We start from the raw sequence: 20,417 nt of genomic DNA on the forward strand, positions 1-20,417 counted from the left end.
TAATATTATTTAGCCTCCGCTATTTATCCTTCTAAAGTAATAAATTATTCTTATTTAGCTAGAAAATATATACGAGTTCTTTATAATAATATATAATTCTAAGTTATTACGATAAAAGAGCTAGTTAACTTTCCTACCTAATCTAAGTATAAGTTAGGCCCTTAGTTAATATACTATTTACGTTACGATTTACTTATGCCTTTTAGCTTCTCTATTATTAAACTAAGCTAATTAAGAGAACTTTATCTTCGTCGCTTTCCCTTTTTAAATCATTAGTAACCTTAGTTAATATTATAAAAAACGGTAAGATAAAAAAGTAAAATAGTAACGTTCTAATTACGAGTCTAAAAGAGTTAAATCCGGTCTTATTTCGAGGGAAATTAGTAGGGTTTATTTTAAAAATACCCTGTTTAGTATTATATTATATATAATAACGATTAAATAAGTAAAATAAAATTCCTTAATATATTATATTAAATATAAGTATATAACTAGTATATCTAAGCTTTAAAGCAGTCTTTGTTCGTTTCTAAATAGAAAATATATTTATAAATAAAAATAAACTTAATATTTAAGTATACGTCTTTAGTATTCCCTATAATAATATAGTTATAAAGTAGTAGGTAGCCTACTTTATCGTTATCTTCGCGCGGGAATATATAAGTAAGTAATAATATTATACTAAATAGTAATAAAGCGATAAAAATTATCTGTTATTTAGATAAAAGTAAAATAGTAAGTATAGTATAAATAAAAAGAAGCTATAGCCCGATATATACTAAACGTAGGTTAAATAGTTATTTATAGGGGGGTACTAATTAAATACTATAAGTAGCGAGTATTTCGGACCGGTACTCTAAATTAATTAATTATATAGTACTTAACGGCTGGCTTATTAAATAATACTAAGTAACGATTATTAAGCCGGAGGGACGTATACGTAATTCCTTATTTCTATTTTTTATTAGCTTAATATAATATCCGTTAAGTTAAACGTAGTAAGGTATTTATAAAAAAGATAGGGTTTAGGACGAGTACTAGGGCTATAGACCTAACCTAGAGGGGAGTAAAACGGACGCAAAAGTAAAGTAATTAATAAGAAAGTAAAAAGCGCGATTTATTATTAGTATTAATTACGAAATAAGAAGGAGTATTTACGGGTTCGGAGAGTATAGGATCTCGCTTAATTAGTACGTTAGGACTACTTTGTTAAACTAAATTAACTAAGTAGCGTTATATTTATTTAAAGTATATTAGTACTACTTAGTATGTTTTATAATAATAAAGATTAGCCTACTATAGGTCTATTATATTTATAACGCTCTATTATCCTTATTTAGTTCTTTCTTAAGACCCTACTTTAAAATTACGCTTATTAATACTGCGCTAGCTTAATATCTATTTAGCTAACGGTAATCTCGTTCTTATTACTTATTTACAAAATTATTACTATCTAACTAAGATTTGCTTAACTAGTATTTAAGGTATTTACTACCTCGACGCGCCTTAATACTAGCTATTTATACTTAAGAAATAGAGTAATAGGCCTATAAAGAAGTTATTTACTAAGCACGAGCTATTTAATTCTAATTAAGCCGAATACTCCTTTATATAGCTATAACCCTTTAACAAAGGGCGGACCACGTTTATTTACGTTATATTATATAATAAGTAGCTATAAGATAATAGGCCCGATAAGTAGCTTTAACTACGTTGTTATAGTATTATAAACTACCTCGTACGTTATATATAAGTTAAAGTAAATATTATAACTAAGCTTATTATTATTATACTACTAAGAGCGATCTTAGTTTAGTAGTATAGTATTTAACTTAAAATAGGTATTATTATCTTAGTTAGTAACTTTAGTACTATAACGTTTTATTAAGTACTTATTAAAGCTAGCGGGTCCGTATATAGGAGAGCTATTATCGTTCTTAATATAGCGTAACTCCTTACGAAACGTACGTATTAGCTTACTATATATATAGTTATATTATATATTACTTCCTCTCTTATATATATTCTTAATATTTAAAGCTCTTAAAAATTATTAAAACGACCCCTTCTCTACTTTAAAGCGTAGTAGTCCTAATAAAATTAGATTAAAATAAACTTTATTTTTTATAAATTATATTATAAGACTTAAAGTATAATATAAAGAGGTCTGTTATGTCTATATACTATTTATATCTAATAAGAGCTTATATATTTAGTATTAAATATAGGACTATTATCGTAATATAGCGTTAATCTTCTAATACTAATTATATATTATATAATCCTTTACTAAGTCTCGCTACTAAGTTAGCGTCTAAACTTAGCTAGGCGAACTATATTTATTATTATTACTTAGTAAAACGCTACGAAAGAAGCTAATATTAGCCTTTCTAATAGAGCGTATAGCCTTAGCTAACTAATTAGCCTCGGCTTGCTTTACGTTAACTTCGGCTTATTTGATATATTACTTATTTTTAAATTATACCGTCTTTTTTAAGAGAGCAAGAGCTAATTAAATGCCCTAAGGATATTGTATTATATTTCTAATAATAGAGCCTCGAACTACTTATATAAATAAAATATACCGAATTGTTATATACTACGTTTTTAAATTATAAATTATACTATATTTTAGTTATATTAAAGCTTATCCCTACTTAATATATTATATTAAATGCGCGAGGGAGACCGTTAGCCGGCGTAGGTTTATATTTGATTTCTAAAACTAAATTTATAAGTAGATTTCTAATACTTAGTAAAACGGATACCTAGGCTAATAAGTAGGGCAATTCTAGGGTTCTTTCTAAGCACTAGCTTCTTCGTATTTTAGAACATTAGTAATAAATAATATATTACTATTTTATAGTATATTAAAGACCTATGCTATTACCTAAATACTTATTAAAAAAAAGTTAAAAAAGTAGTAGATTAGGGCTATATATAAAAAGTATATCTTATTAAATTAAACTTTTTAATTCTCTAAGCGCACGGATACCTTTATATAGTACGAACTTTAATAGCCTCGTATATAGTATTAATAAGGGGTCTAAATTAATTACTCTAAAAATAGCTTATACTAAGAACGGATAAATACCGTAGCCTCTCTATTAAGTTATAATAACTATACTTAACTAAAATAATCTTTTAACTTACTATTAATAAATCTAAAAAGGCTAGTAGGCTTAGTATCGGGCTTTATTATTATAGCGCCTTATCTTACTCGTTCTTTATATAATCTTTAAAATATTATTTATAGTAAGTTACTACGTAAAACGACCGCTTATTAATAATAGTATAGCCGATTTAATAAAATATTATCTATAGATAGTACGCCGAATCCGCTCGAAACTACGTATTTAAAAAGGGATAAATAGTCCTAAAAAGCTATATAAAATATTGCTTAAGAGCGTAACTTAGACCTACGAAACGAATATATATACTATATCTCGTAATACCTATCTAAGTAGTTAATATTTATAAACAAATCCGGTATAAATAAGAGTATTAGTATACGCTATTAAAGCTAGGTTTTTTAAGAGAAGCGGCTACGTTAAATTAAGCGATTTTATTACGGTTAAAAGTACTAGATCTTATTAGCATATATTTAAGATGGAGTAATATACTTTTAGGTATATAAAAGATCGACGGATATAAAAGTTTTTAAGAGTTTTATTAAGATACTCTTATTATATTATAGTTACTAGCCCGAGCCTAGGTCTATTTTAATTATAAATAATACCTCTTTTTATTACTTAGACCGTATATAAGAGATATGCGCAGTAGCGGGAGTATTATTACTTTACTTAGCGCCGTATTTACTAAATATCGTTCTTATTAAGTATTACTTTAGTAAGTTAAAAAACTTTATTTAATAGGTCTAAAACGAATATTAAAGATTTATACGGGCTAATTTTTAATTATTCTTAGAGGAATATATAACGATTATTAACTAGTAAAACAAAAGTACTAAGGGCTATTTTTATTACTATTCGATCTTTATTAACGAGCTACTAAACTAAAATAATCAACTAGATATAAATATTATACTACTACGATACTATATTTATATTCGAAATAGACCTAAATATCCCATAACTATCGGCGAGCTATACTTTCTAACACGCCCTAGTTAATAAAAAACTAAGTATCGTAATCCTTATAAACTAGCTCGAGATCTAGCCCCCTCTCGAGCGTTAGGTTATATATAAGCTTAAAGTATCGTTTCTAAGTAAGGCTTCTTATTAAAATAATACTATTTTTAATATACTTCGATAATATCGTCCTTTAGCCTAGTTACGTAAAGGGGGAGTAAACGGGGAGGTAGGCTAACTAGGCTACTAAGATTTAATAATAGTCTATCCGACGCTATTATATAATTTAAAATATAGTTATAAATAATTATAGGGACGTAGTTAGTAGAGTCCGATCCTGAGTCTTATTATTTACGCTTACGACCCTATTATTCCTAAGTATATAGTTATGCCCGGATCTCCTCTAAGATATAGTTATAAGTATCTAAGCTATAGCCTTATTATACTTATTAAATAAGATTTCTTATATAATAATTAAGTAGCTAGTGGTATATTTTTTAAGTACGATCTTATTAGTATTACTATCCGTTATCGCATAGGGTACCTAGGCATTTTATAAGCTAATAGACCTATTTCTACGGGTTAACCTCGCTAGCAGCCTCTTACTTAATATCTATCCGTATATTTTACTTTATAAAGCCTATCGCGTAGTTAAGATTATAATCGACGTATAGAAAAAATCGGAAACGTAAAATAAGAACGTTAAAATAGAGCTTCGCGCGGTTACTATAGAGCTATAAATAGTTAAAAATAAGCTATAAGCCGTTAAAAGAGAGCTATAAGTAATAAAAGAACGTATAGAGAATAAAAGCGCTAAGATAAACGAAAACCTTAAAGTACTTATAATAGTAATAGTAATACGAAATAGCTTAAGTACGTTATATATAGACGTTATATAAAGCGGCTTAAGTAAATAAAGTTACGACTTATAAATAGTTATAATAGGTAACGTAACGCTATTAAGCTATAATAACCCTCTATTTTATATAATCAATATATAAAAAGTTAAAAAAAGTAATAATAAGCTTAACATAAGTTAGGTTTAGGCTATAGTAAAAAAGGAGATGTGTATAATAAACAAATAGGGTAGCTAGCGCTATTAAGTTATTATAATAAACTTAAAGAATACGGATAGGATCCGGATTATTTATTATAATAATACTAAATATAAGCTTATTAAGTAAATCGTAAAAAAGAGCTTCGGTCCCGGTATATAAGTTTTATGAGACGAACTCTACTCTATAAAAGTTAATAATATAAAAAGAACTAAAATACTAAATAAAAAGGGTAATATTAGAGCTAAAGTAGTAGAGGTACTTAGCTAAGAAAACGAGACTATAGTTATTAAAATATCTTAGCTAAATAAAAAAGATATACTGAAGGTATATAGGTCTATAGTTATATTTATAATTAAGGCTAATAATATATATAAACTAATTTTTAAAAGCTTTTTTTATATTAAAAAAGAGTCCGGTACGATAATAGTATTTAAGTAGCGGCTACGTCCGTAATAGTATTATAATTATTAATAAATTATTAAGTATAAGGCGTATTAGTGCGCAAACCCCTAAGTATATAGACGCTATATTAAAGTAGGCTACTATTATTCTAAATTTTATAAAATAATTATAATATACGTACTTTATAATAAACTATACGAGTTATTTAATAAGAACTATCTAGAGCTATATCCGCGTTCTTATAAATAAAAAGGTCTAGATCCTTTAGCTTAATATAAAGAAATAGGCTAAGGTTTATAAGAGTTTAATAAATAATAAGGCATTACGCGACTTTATAATTATAATAATATAAGAGCTATAGGCGTAGAGAATAAAAAATAAGGCTATTATTATTTTAATAAAATATAATAAGTAAATAAAGATAATACTAACGGAGTAGAGGGATAAAGGAAAATAGGGAATTAGGAGTTTATTAGAAATAAATAGAAAAGTAGAGGCGGAGTAAGTATTAATAGCGTCCTCGGATATTACTACGGCCGTTATTTAGCTTTTAAATCGAAGGTTATTAATAATATTAATATATATATTAGTATAAAAGCTAAAGATATTATAATAAGCGTGCGACTTATTAAAATAAGCTATTATAAATATCTAAATAAGAATAAGTAAAAGGGTAGACATAGCCTTAGTAAGAGACTTTAATTACTATAACTACTTATAGGGAGGCGATAATATATTAAAAAGCTAGTAAGGCGAGGTAGACTTAATTATTAATTTAATAAATAAGTACTCGCTCCGTAGCCTCCTTTTATATAATATAAAAACGTAAAAAAAGAATAATATAATAATAATAATTAACTTATCCCTCGCGTTTAAAGAGTTAATAAAAATAGTAATATAATACGCCCTATATAAAATAAACTATAGGTCGGATTACTAAGTAATCGAGATAATTTTTAATATAGCCGCGCTTAAAATAAAAAGCTAACTACGGCTCCTCCTTAAAAACGCTCTATAAAAATAAATTAATAAAAAAGTAAAAATAAACTTAGATTAAATACTAACGAGAGGTATAATATAATAGTAAATAGATTAATTAATATTTATAATATATAAAGTAGTAGAGGTATTAATATTAATAGCTAAGCTATCTCTATATATAAAAAAATAATAAACGGTCGACCTTACTTAGCTCTAATAAATCTATACTTCTTAAAAAAAACCGGGTAAGGGTAGAGAGAAGGGTAAGTAATACTTAAGCTAAGCTAGAAAAACGTACCGGCTTAGTAACTAAGTAATATTATAATACTATTTAATAATAAAAAAAGAGCTATTAAGAAGACTTACTAACTAACGATATAAATATTTAAAAAGCCGCGAAGTACTTTAATATTAATAAAGGGGCTTTTTTTAGTAAAATTCCCTATTTAAAAAAAGCCGATAGTTCCTAAATAGGAGACGTTATAGAATAGGCTAAAGAGCTACTTTTTATATTCTTCTCTCCTCTTTTTAATATAATTAAGGAAGAGGGGGAGCGGCTATAAAGGTCGTTAATACCCTTCCCTAACCTTATATTAAAAAAAGTAAAAAAATAGCTCTTTATAATAAAGTCGTAAAAAGCCCCTAGAGAAAATAGTTTATTAATAATAATATAGAAGTATATATAGCTAATAATAAAAGAGAGGGTATTTATACTCTTTTAAACCTTATTAAATAAAAGGGTATTATTAAGGTAATAATAATATATAAAAATTATTTTATTAAAGAAACTAAATAAAAGCGACTACGGTATAATAAAAGCCTAGTAACCGATCTCGCTTTTATTAATACTTAAAAAAGTACTAGAGTCGGTCTTAATAAAACGTATCTCGTATACGGTTAAAATATTTAACCTCCTCTTTACGAACTACTTTAATACTTATAAGTAGAGGTCGGTAAAGTAAGCGCTATTATTACTATAAAAGTATATTTATAAAGTATAAAAAAAAAGAAAAATAGTTAGTTTAGTGAATTTTAATATTAAAAGAGCTTATAATAAAGTATATAAAAAGAAATTATTTTAATAACTTAGGGCGCGGGGTATCTTTAAAAAGCTAGTAAAATAAGTTAATACCTTTTATTTTTATAAAATAATAAGTATTTTAGTTAATAATTATAAGTCCGGGGCTCGTCCGCTATTATAAGCCGGGCTACTTTAAGGCTTATTATTATTACTTATACTCTTCTTTTTTTTTAATACTAACCTTATATAATATTATATTAATAAGACTAGGGGCGCACTAGCCTTTATTAATAACTATATAACATAGGTTATTAAAAAATTATAAGAAGTAAACTGGGAAGGTATTTAAAATATTATTAATAAAATACTTAAGTAGGAACGACGAAGTGGGGCGACTTTTAAGATAAATAAGACGGTTATTATTTAGTTTATATATAACTAAAGACTATTACCGGACTCAACTAGCTTTATTATTAAAGGGGATACTATTTAACTAAAGGACTATATTAAAATACTAGGGGTAATAATAGATATAAAACTTCGTTTTAAAAAGCATATTATAAACGTAACGATAAAAGGGCTAGAGGCTGTACTAAGACTTAGGCGCTTTGAAAATCTATTTTTAATAACGGCTAAATAGTTTTTTATAGCGGCCGTAGTATTAATAATAAACTATGCGTTAAATATTTAAAAATATAAATATTATGTAGCGTAGATAAAAGTAATTAACTAAGTATAAAGGATTAGTACCTAAGTAGTTATAAGAACTTTTAACCTAGTAACTATAGTAGTTACCGAAGTAGAGGTAAGTATATAATTAGTATAAGAGAGATATAATAAAAAATTAACAATATTTTAAATATAAATACAAAGCTTTCTTAAGACCTATCCGCTTCGGTATTTACGGGCGGTAGCTTTTAAACAATTCTTATTACCCTTTTAACTAATAATAGAGGCCTATTATAATCTACTTTTTAATAAGCTAGAGACTATCGAAGGGTATCTAATTACTTTATAAAAAGCCCGGATTAATATAGTAATTAATAACGACGCAGTTAAAGCTACTAAAGCAATCTAATCTAGGTAAGTAATAAGGATAGTAATAAGAAGCTTAGTAAGAAATGGGATTATAAATTATAAAACGACTATAGCACTATTTATATTACTTAGAGAGGGTAGTAGTATAATAATAGCCTTATGCATACTTAGCTTAAAAATAGAGCTAAACTTATATATAATAAAACTAGCGGCGCTAATGAAAGTAATAAAGTCTCTCTTATAAAGGCTTAATTACTAGGCTATTTACGTATTTACTTATAATAAAGCGGCTATACTAGCTATTTATAACCCGTAATAATAATTAAGCTAATAAGAGATCTGCTAATTATATACCGGCGTATAAGATCTTTAAAAAAAAAGTAATAAAGTTATACTCTTCTAGCTTTTATTAATAATAAAATTAGACCTATTAAAAGCGGCTAAAGTAGTAATAAAAAAAAGTATAAGACTAAATAAGATATTATAAAAATAACCGGCTAGAGCCTACTTAACGGTACTAAGGATCGCTTTATAAAGTATATAATAAAAGTACGGAGCTTTACTTAATAACGTAAGAGTATATTTAAAAAAGATCGATATTACTTTATTAAAAAGGTATATACGTAACTTATATAACGAGCTTTTTTAAAAAAAAGCTAATATCCTAGCGTAACTACGTACTAATATAATAAGACTAAATTAGTACTTATACTAAATTAAAATAACTACCTCAGCGCATTACGCCTATAGGTATATAATAAAATTAGTAAAGTATTTTCTTTTTTATTATATATAATAAATAGTAAAACGAACTTAGATACTTTAATAATAGAAACGCAGAGAGGAAACTTATCGTACTTTTTTTAAAAAAAAAAGCGCGTCCGACCCTAATAACTAGTTACCGAACGTAAATATTATTAAAGAAATAATTAAGTTTATTATAAGTACGAAGAGACTAGATACTTAGATTAGCTAGTAATGAAACGACTATAAGTAATTACTAACCCTACTATAACGACCTATACTAACTTATATATTAACTAATAATACCTCTACGTACCCTCGTACTATTAATAATAAGATTAGCTTCGGCTGCTAATAATAAAAAGCCGAACACTTTAGGAAATACCCTTAAAATAGCCTATTATTAATACTATAAGTAACCGTAGTATTAGTATATAAAACTAAAAATAATATATATAGAGACGGATAAGGCTTATATAGGCTTTTAAGAGGTAAGGATATAAACGAAAGTAGGGAATATATAAATAATTATATAAGCCCTAAATAGCTTAGCTAGGGCGTAATAAACTATATATATATATATATATATTATATATATATCGCTTCCTCTATTGTAAATATTCTTAATATTTAAGAAGCCGAAAGTTGCTATAATAGGCCTTTATAAACCTCTAGTAATAGCTATAGTAGTTAGTTTATAAACTAAAATATAGGGTCGGGATAGTATATAATAATACGAGGGGTAGTGCGTAATTAAGAGCTACTCTAAAGCATTTATAATTAGCTTTTATAGCACTTCTAACTATAGTTATATATATATAGTAAGAACGACTTTAGGCCTAGCTTATAAGGGTCGAATTAAAAAAAAACAAAAGCAGTATATTGCTAAGAGGAAGTAATATTTAATCTATACTATATAGTACTACTACTATACTTAGGCTAACTTACTTAACCTAACTTTCGGAGTAATTAGATAAGCTATATAACTATACGTAGTAGCTTCTATCTCGGGCTCTACTCGCTAGCTTTAGACACTTTAGTCCTAATAGACACGCTCGATAGGGTTATTTTAAAGTAATGAGATATAGCACCTATAGCACGTTCATTCGCCTATTGCTTATAATAAGTAAGAAGTAGGATATATATACTCATAATATATAGGTCTTAAGCATATTATAGTTAATATATAGTATAAAGGGATTATCTATAAGTATTATAAATTTAAAGCTATATTTAGTATTCTTATTTTTAAAAATCGCCTTATTAAGTAAAACGCCTTATAAATAGAGGCTTTTATAAAAATATATATTAACCTTCTTCCTCTACGACTCTAACGAAGAGAGCGATAGTATTAAAAAAGAAAAAGGACTTAAATAAGGCGATTCGTATTAGGGAATAAGCTTTTTAACTAATATAGCGTCTTTTAATATTACGGCTAGTATTAAAACTAACTACTCTATAATAGCTTAATATCTAACTAAGAATAACTAAGTAATATCTTTATATAAAGTAATATACGTCTATAAAAAAACCTTTATAAAACGCTCGCTCTATTTTAAAATAGCTAGCTATAATAGCGCGATTATTACTAATTCTTTTAACTAAAATTTAAATAATCCTTACGCAAGGTTTACTAAGTATAGTATCCCTAGGCTAAACTTACTAATTATATAAGGGTATTATAATTACTATAGTTATATTACTAAATATCCTTATAATAAATATATATCGAGGCGCGCCGTAAATAATAAGATAAAAGCTAGTGGTTAGTAAAAGACTATTTTATAAACCCGTATATAAAAACAAAAATTTCTCGTGAGGATCGTAGACTCGTTAACGTATAAATTTTAATATTATTAACTTTACGTACGACTATAGTAATAAGGGAAGATGTTTATAAATCGTTAAATCCTATTTAGCTTATTAAAGGCTTATAGTCTGGTCCGCTAGGCTTATAATACATTATATACACACTAATTTAGAACTTATTTATATAATCTATAGTAGATATATAAACGATATAATATTAGATTTTCTAGCTAGTCGATTTATATATATACTAGTACGAGCTTATGTATTATTTTCTATACCTTTCGCTTATCTTTTCTAATCTCGGGCTATTATTATATAATGCGTTATTTAATTATATTTTTAATATATATAATATAGTATATATTATATATATATATACTACTTAGATAAGTTTTTCTTTTTTTAAATAACTAGTATAAATATTATAAGTGCGGATATATAAGCTTAGTTAGTAATATTAGTAGCTGTATAACTTATATTAAATAATAAAAAGTCTGACTTATACCTTTTTTATTTTTATTAACGGCTCTAATTAAAGTCCCTCTCGTTTTTAAATAATAATAAGCTTCTTTGCGCCGTATAATTAGAAATAAAAAGCTTATTATTATAGTGCTTTAAGTAGAGTTTTTATTTACGCTCTATTTATTTAATAATAAAGTATATATAATTATTTAGTATATGTAATTAGTCCTAAACTAACGGTTATGGCTTCTTATTCTACTTTTTAGATAGTTATCGGATCTTATTATTTAGGCTACTCGTATTTAAAGCTACGTACTAATATCCGTAAGTAATAACTCTACGTTCTTTTTACTAGTAAATATATTAAAAGCCGATTTTAGCTACTTTTATAAAAAGGCTATAATAAAGTTTAGGAAACTAGTAATTATAAAATAAACTTAGATACGGCTCTACTACTACTTAGTACTTAACGCGTTCGTGCGGTATATTTATTTAAAAAGGGATGTATTAAGTAGAGTAGAACGATAAGATAATAATATATTAGACTTATTTTTTATTTTATAGTTCGTTAATAATATAGTACTATTATATAGTAGTCCGTACTTAATAAATTATAGCTTCTCGTTAGTAGTAGCTAAAGAAAAGGGATAGAACTAATAAGAACTATAATAAAACGGTTAAAAACATTATATAGCATTATAAATAGATATAATAACGGCACGGGGCTAATATATATATCTAAGTCCGCTTTAAAAATAGGTTCTATAAATACTCGTCTTTTAATAAGTATAATTTCCCTAAATCTCGTAATAAATTAGTTAGTTTAATTATATTATAGCCCTTTAAGGCTACCTTTAAGGCTAAGGTTTAATAAAAAACGATTTATCTAGTTCTAATAATAAGATCGCTATTAAACTATATAAAAAGAAGATCTCGAAGCAACGTTAAAGGTTAATCTAGCATAATTAGCGGTTAAGTATAACGATATAGCTATTTAGTAGAGGATCGTAATTATATTAATATCTATTTTTTTTATATATCTATTATACCGCCCGGATTACTATATATACTTAGTATTTCGCTCTCCTTATATCCTTTAATTTATACTATCTCCTTAAAAAAGGTAGTAAGTAGTATATTTATAATATTACTCTTTAAATTAACTTATTTATTACTTTTTATTAATTTTATACCGCATCGCGGTTTATAAAAAGATATAAATTAAGACCCGTTCGCTTATATATTAACTAAAATATAATAATAATTAATCCGTCCGAGTCTTTTAGCTAAATCTATATAAATTATATAACTATAGTAATCGTAAAATCTTTAGGTATAAGGTAGTCTAACCCGAAGAAATCTCTATTTCTATTTAATATTAGAAAGGCACTAACGAATATAAGTTAGCAAAATAATTATAATATAGTTATGTTAGACCGGCGAGGTATATAGCTCGTGCGTTAATAAGCCTTTTTGCGCACGTAGTATAAGTAAAGAGCGTACGTAAGTTATAATATAACGACGCCTCTTTTTAAATAGTTTAGTTTATAAAAAGACGGCTTACTTATTAATAAGGACGCTAGGGATTACTTAGTAATATAATAAGATCCGTTCTGCGCTATAGGCTAGCCTAAATACTTTTTTACTACTTTCTAACCTTTAAAAGACTAAATATATACTTTATTAACTATATTAATTAAGGATATTATAAGCTAAATAAGAGATACTAAGGATTTAGCTAAGTTTTTATAAAAAAACGTATTAATAAAGAATAAGAATATGCCGAGGTAATAGAGTAACGAACTTAGCTTATTTTATTTAATAAACATATCCCTACTTATTATTCCCTAGTTTTTACTAAATTTACTATTAAAATAAACTATAGACTAATTTCTAAGGGCTTTATTATAAATCCGTAAAATAAGTTATATTTTATTAATCTCTATTTATAGCTTAACTTCGCGCTAACTAAGTATTACTTTTAATACCCCTTATTATACTCCCTTATTAACCGACGCTATTTTAAAAATATATTATTTTTATTTAGTTAAAAAACTAGGATCGTAAAGCGTAAGATTATTAATAAAAAGGCTATTAAGGGCCCTATTAAAATAATTATAAATAAGATTAAAAAAGTAAAAGAAGTCTAAAGCGCGTTCGATTTAGTTAACGGACTCGTTTTTAAAAACTACTTATATATACTTAGTAACGTAGCGGCGGATATTGTTAAATATAACTTCTTATTAATACCTCCCTCTATAATATATAATAATAAGTCGATTTCTAATAGTTATAGGCCGTTAGATTTGCGTTTACTATATTAAAAACGATAATAACTCGAGTAGTTCTTTAATACTTTATATTCCTAAATATAAATTATTACGTTAACTTCTTATATAATACTTATATAGCACTTATACTTAATAAATATATATAAAGAAATAGTAAACTAGAAGATAATATTAATATTGATTAACCTAAATGCGCGGTTTTAGTATTATATAGAGAGGCTTACCGCAATTACTATTATATACAGACTTATTATTAATAACTAAAAGCTTATTTAAGCACGGTTTATTAATAATAATTAAGGCAATTATATTTATAAAGCTTAACTAGCGCAAGTCTAAGACGCTTTCTTTTTATTTAGTAAAGCCTTTTCTAAAAATAAAAGCCTACTTTAAATATACTAGCCTCTATACGGTAATTACTTAATACTTAACCTTTAGTTTAATTACTCTCGGTATAATAAAAAAGAAATATAAATACTACTATCCCCTATAATATAAATAACCTAGTATAATTATATAATATAAAACGCCCCCTCTTATAAACTAATAAGGCTCGATATTACTTCTTAAAATATAAATAAATAGCTCTTAATTACTAAAAGTATAAGTAAACTACTATTTTCTAAACCGCTCCCTGTTAACTCTAAAGCTCGCTTTTTAAATTTTTTAAAATAGCCTCTTTTATAATATATAAAAAGTATACTTTAATATTTAATATAAACCTAGTTTTTTTATAAATTATAATATAAAACTTACTTCTATTCTCTTAAATAGCCTTGCGTAGTTATACTAAAACCGTAGCTAACTTACGAAGTTCGAGTTAATACGTTTCTTCTTAACCTGTAAATTAAGCTATTATATTAGTAATTCTTAGCTTTTTAAAAATTCTATTTATATACTATCCGAGGATAAGCTAGGGCGTTTTACTAAACTAAAGCTACGGTATATATACCCCCGGGCTCTTATATTTAGCTACTATTTTAATTTTTATAGTATTTATTTAAGCTATTAGTACTTATTATATTAATTATTAGTTAGTAAAAGCATTTCTTTCTTAGCTATTATCGGTTTATAATTAATTTATTACGTATATTAATAATTATAAAGTACTACCCTCCTTAACCTTTTACTAATAGTATATATTTACTTTAAATCGTACAATATATATAAAATCTCCTAACTAGTATTAAAGAGCCCGGTAATGCGCCGTGCTATTTTTTAACTTAGGTGGGTATTAAGTAAGGGTACGCTCGAAATTCCTACCCTACTTAGAATTCTACGAACTATCGATTAGCTTATTAATAATCTTCTTATAACGCTCAATAATTAGGGTACAGTAAACTAAATATAAATTAATTTAAAAGCTATTTTATTACCGCCCTTAGTAAAAGTTAAGAAGCTTCTTAAGACTATTTCGATTTATTATAATATTAACTTTATTAAAGCGGAATAATAGGTTTATCAATACTATAGCGTAAAATAGCGGCTTAAAAGAATATTTAGGAATACGCACCGTGCTTTTATTTATTAAGTAAGTAGCTTAGTTTTTAAGTACCGTAATTAATAAAAAAACCTCTTATAAGACCGCTATAAAGCCTACTAATAGTTAGTTATATAGTATTATCCCTAGGTACTTAAGGCCTATTAGGTATTTAAATCTTTAGATCCTAGCTAGCTTTTTAATTATAGCTATAAACTAGCTTAGAATCTGCTATGCTAAATACTATAAAGTCTAATAGCTCTATAAAATACTTAATATAGTAAATTACTTAGCTATTTATTATAGTCTCTTATATCTACGCATTATACTAAGGGGAAGTGGGATCTAGGTGGGGTTTCCCTATCTCTCCTTTCCGTAAGTATTCGTTCTTCCCTATTTAATAATAACCCGGATTTATAAATAAAAAAGACTATAATCTACTAAATAAAAACTATATTATACGTAATAACGATATAGCTAGAGTTATAAGCTAAGTATAATAAAGATAAATATTATATATAAAAGATCTAAGGATAGTAGTATAAAACGAATAGTTATCGCCCAGATTTAGGCATTATTATTTTAAATACCTAGAGTTAGTACCCTAAATATTTAGTTCGCTAGCGTTATCTAGTTTTAAAATTAGGGCTATAAGGTTAGGCTTTTATGATATTTTATAATATAATAAGGGGCTAATATATAGTATATTACTAACGTTATTTCTATTAGATTTTTATACTTAGTAAAGTAGGCTTAAAAATATAAAGCGCCTTAGAAGAGCACGTCCCTCTACTCTATTAATATCTAGTCCCTAATTTAGATACTTTTAGGTTCTATTATTATTTAATAAATATATTCTTACTAAAGCCTTATTACGGTACATAATAAAGCATTTGTTATTTTATATTAAATATAATCCGTTACTATAATTATTACGGAATTAATAAAGGGCTTTGTCTAGGACTTACGATAGTTATATTAGTAAGTTAAACTCCTAGCTATATATTTACGGGTAGTGTCCTACTAGCCTAGGTAACTTAACTAGCTAAAGCCTAGCGTATTAAGGTCGGGGTACCTCTACTTAGATAATTAACTAAATGCGCTATAAGTACTTAGTAAGGGTTTTCCCTTTAGCCTAATACTATAGTGATTAACTAGTACGAGGGACGTAAATAGAGCTTAATAAGTTACTAAGATAATATTATAAAGAATAGAGCCTATACTTAGCCGTATCTATCGAAATAAGGATTATAAATATATAATAAACGCCCTAAATAGAGAAACGTCTTTTTAAATAGTTAAAAAGTAAGTAAATAGAAAAGCATAGCTAAGAGTAGTAAAAAGTTAATATTAAGGGGGTAGAATCCGGAATTAAGAAGGTAAATAGATCTAAATAGCTAGTAAAAAAGCGTAATAGAATACTAAAAAAAAATAATAGAAAAAGAGTTTAAAATAATAAAATAAAACCGGGGTAGTAGAATAAATCGAAGTTCGCTAATAGGTATAATAACTTATATAAATAGTAAAATTAAGCTTAGTATAATAAAAACGCTAAACTAAGAATTAGATTTATAAAAATAATAAAAAGATAAGTAGGGTCGAACTGCTTTAGGGGTAATAGAATTAAATTAAAGCGGGGGAAACTAAGTACTTATTAAAAATTATAGAGCCCTTTTCCCGTTTTTAATAATATAAGTTCGGATAATATAAAATAATTATAATAACGGCTTTAATAGATTTTCGAAAGAACTTTTATATATATATTATATATTATATAAGCTTTAGGAATTAAAGGCTATAAGGGTAAACGAGATTAAATAGCCTAGAGATTACTAAGTAGCGATACCCTCCCCTAACTATACTTTATATTTTAGTAAAATAGTATAGGGTACTAGGACGGTATTTATCTCTATAAAATCCGATTCTTACTAATTCCTAGTGCTTTATTAAAGAGTTAATCTTATATAGTACTTATTTTAAGGCCTTAATTACTTAGCTACTATTAGACTTTATATTAAATAGCTAATATACTTTTATTTACGTAGTCCTTTAAAACCCGAAATAGACCCTATATATTTTTAACTACCTCTTTTAACTAGAGCTCGTTATGAATAAGTTATAAAATAAGTCCTTAATAATTTAGCTACTCCTTAACGCAAACTATTATAATCTCTACGAATCCTTCGGACTTATAAGCTAGAAAGGTTACGTAATTAGCTAGTTAAATCTCGTCTTTAAGTTATAAAATATAATTTAAAAATTAGAAACCTTATTAATATCGATACTAAGCGTTAATTACTTAGTGCGGGGAGGGGGGGGAGGGGAGGAAGGGGTTACTTCCGTTTTAATAATTAAATAATAGCCCAATAGAATTTAATCTTATTATTAATTATTTATAATAATAGTATTTTAAAGAGTAACTTTCTAACTATATAATCCGAGTATAAGTAAGTTAACTAAGTTTCGTCTTTATTTAAACGTTAAGGAGTTTTATTAAAAGCTAAATTAGCGACGTTAATAAAGGATTAAGAATTAAATAGCTAGCCTTAGGTAAATTAACGTTAGATCGATAGGAGACTAAATAATTAAAGTATAATTACCCTATTTAGTTAGAATTAATAAGGGATACGACGTACCCCTAAGGCTTATTAAATTAGGCCGCGGGAGGTATTATAGCTAGTATTCTTTTATATTATATAATAAAATTACCGAGGAGGACTATAATTAGAAAGTAGCTAGGCGTTTTAACTAAAATAGCGACATTCTTTATATTTTAAATTACTAGACCTAAGTAGTACTTAACCGGCTAAAAAGCTAAGGAGCCTCTTATATATACTTTACTTACGTAATATAAGCATATAAATTCGTATTTACTAACCTAATATAAGCCTATAGTAATACTATTAGCTAATATCTTAGTTACGGTACTAGTAGAGAGCTTATTTATAATTACTATAGCGTTTATATAATAACGCCGAATATAATAAGATAAAGGCTATTAATTAATTTTATATTAACTAATATATTAATATAAGTATAGCCCCTTAATAGAATAAGGTAGTTACGTTTATATATATATATTTATAGCTAGTAAGAGGGTTACGTTTATAACGGTTTATTAATATTAAACGCTTTGTAAGCTATTTTCTTATTACTATTCCCAGCTTTTATAAATATATAAGTTAATAAGAACCTATTTAGAACGGTTCTTTAGAACCCTTAAGTAAAAAATCTTATACTTTCTTAGCTATATTAACAGCTATTTCTCGCTATTTAGCGTTTATATATCTTAATATATAATATATTATAAAGTCTAGCTCTTTTATAAATCTTTTACTTTCTTAGCTATTTGATATAGTTAATTTCCTTAATATCCCCCGCTTCCTCTTTTTATTCTAACGGTTCGAACTAAGTAGATTAAGAAGTAAGCGGCGGCTAAATTCTGCCCGCTTAAAGTCTATTATTATAATACTTTTACTTATTATACTCTTATTACGTAATATATTATATAATTTTGCGTCGTTATAAAGAATACCTAATTAATATAAATTCTAATATGCTTAAGTAACTACGTTAATATTTACGTTAGTTATTTAATTAGTAGAGTTAAATAGAGGTTTTCCGGCCTAACTAAGAAATAAAATATGCTCGTATATATTACTATTGTAGTATAATAGTAGGGTTAAATTAGTCCGCCCTAAGTAAACGGGAACATATTTTCTTTAAATTAAGCGGAGTTTATTATATATCTTTTTTTTATAATAAAAGAGGGCTAGGTTAAGTATCTTAACGCCTTTAGTAACAAGAGTATAGTTATAGGAGGATATCCTAATCTTAAAAAGTATATTAATAGACCTAGATAGGTAAAATAATACGACGTTAATATCGTAACTACGGTCTTTAGCTAGTTAAACGTAAATAAGTTAGAGGAAATCTAATTAGTTTAAGTATTAATATCCGTAATTTTAAAAATTCGGGTAGCGTTTATCTAGGGGCTAGCTATTTACTAATCTAAGTAGATATTATAATATATAGAACTAACGATCTTTTATATTTATTTACTTCCCTTAGCTATAATATCGGTACTCTTATACTTATTTACTAGTCGAGCCCGTACTTAACTTCGCAAGAGCCTTTTTATTATTAAGGATTAGTCGTATTAGTATTAGTAAGAGAGGAGTTCCTTTTTTATTATTACCGCTACTATCCCGCTACTTTATATTATTATCAAATTATTTATATTAAAACCGTATTCAAATTAATAAGTACTTAAACCCTTATTAGCGTTAAGGCTTATATAGAGAGATATATACCTCCTTACCCTTATATACTATTTTAAATATATTTTTTAGTACGTTATCGTACTCTATAGCCTAGGTATTAAGACCTATAATAGTATTATACTAAGACTATGGGGGTAAGTTAGTACGCAGAGCCTAAAAAATAAAAGCAAAGACCTATATAATAGCTATACTATAAAGCTTATTTTTATCGTCGTTATTATTAAAAATATTTAAGTTAAGTATGTATACGGAATAGTATATAATAATAAGATCGTCTAGAATATATAAAAAAACGAACGCCTTTTTTATATATATATATTTATATTAAATACTTTTATTAATTATATACGAGAAGAGCTAAGTTATAATAATAATAACGAGCGATCTTAATATAAACCTAAACTTCTTATTATTTTTATTTATTATATTACGTTCGGGTTTAATTTCTAATTCTAAACCGGTAACGACTTTATTACGTCGTAATTTATATAGTACTTTATATTTAATTACTAGGGCCGGACTATTTTAGTTATTAAAAGTATAATATATATAGAACTAATTTACTTAATTACCCTTACCCCTAGCTCTTTATTAAGGCTTATAGCTTAGTAGCCTTAAGAGAAGTACCGTAGCGTTAATATTATTTTACTTAATAAATAATTACTTTATAGGCTCGGATAAGGCTTTATTTATTTAACTAAGGTTCGTATAACTTTTAAAGATTATAGTCCTTTATAAGCTAATATTACTTCGG

The 20,417-nt window shown here is 26.1% G+C and overlaps 3 protein-coding genes across 3 annotated transcripts; 1 reads left to right on the top strand and 2 right to left on the bottom strand.

Moving 5' to 3' along the window:
• Window positions 1-12,247: 12,247 nt before the first annotated feature.
• On the top strand, window positions 12,248-12,427 carry CLUP02_01867 (uncharacterized protein; the record flags this gene model as incomplete). Its single annotated transcript, XM_049280903.1, has 1 exon — window positions 12,248-12,427. A coding segment is annotated over one exon (180 nt), but the record flags the coding sequence as incomplete, so codon positions are not given.
• Window positions 12,428-15,281: 2,854 nt separating this feature from the next.
• Window positions 15,282-15,437, bottom strand: CLUP02_01868 (uncharacterized protein; the record flags this gene model as incomplete). The annotated part of the gene is made up of 1 exon (XM_049280904.1): window positions 15,282-15,437. A coding segment is annotated over one exon (156 nt), but the record flags the coding sequence as incomplete, so codon positions are not given.
• Window positions 15,438-20,020: 4,583 nt separating this feature from the next.
• CLUP02_01869 (uncharacterized protein) lies at window positions 20,021-20,182 on the bottom strand (the record flags this gene model as incomplete). Its single annotated transcript, XM_049280905.1, has 1 exon — window positions 20,021-20,182. A coding segment is annotated over one exon (162 nt), but the record flags the coding sequence as incomplete, so codon positions are not given.
• Between the last annotated feature and the right edge of the window lie 235 nt (window positions 20,183-20,417).

This window comes from Colletotrichum lupini, chromosome 1 (assembly GCF_023278565.1).
Source record: "Colletotrichum lupini chromosome 1, complete sequence".
Taxonomy (NCBI): Eukaryota; Fungi; Ascomycota; class Sordariomycetes; order Glomerellales; family Glomerellaceae; genus Colletotrichum; species Colletotrichum lupini.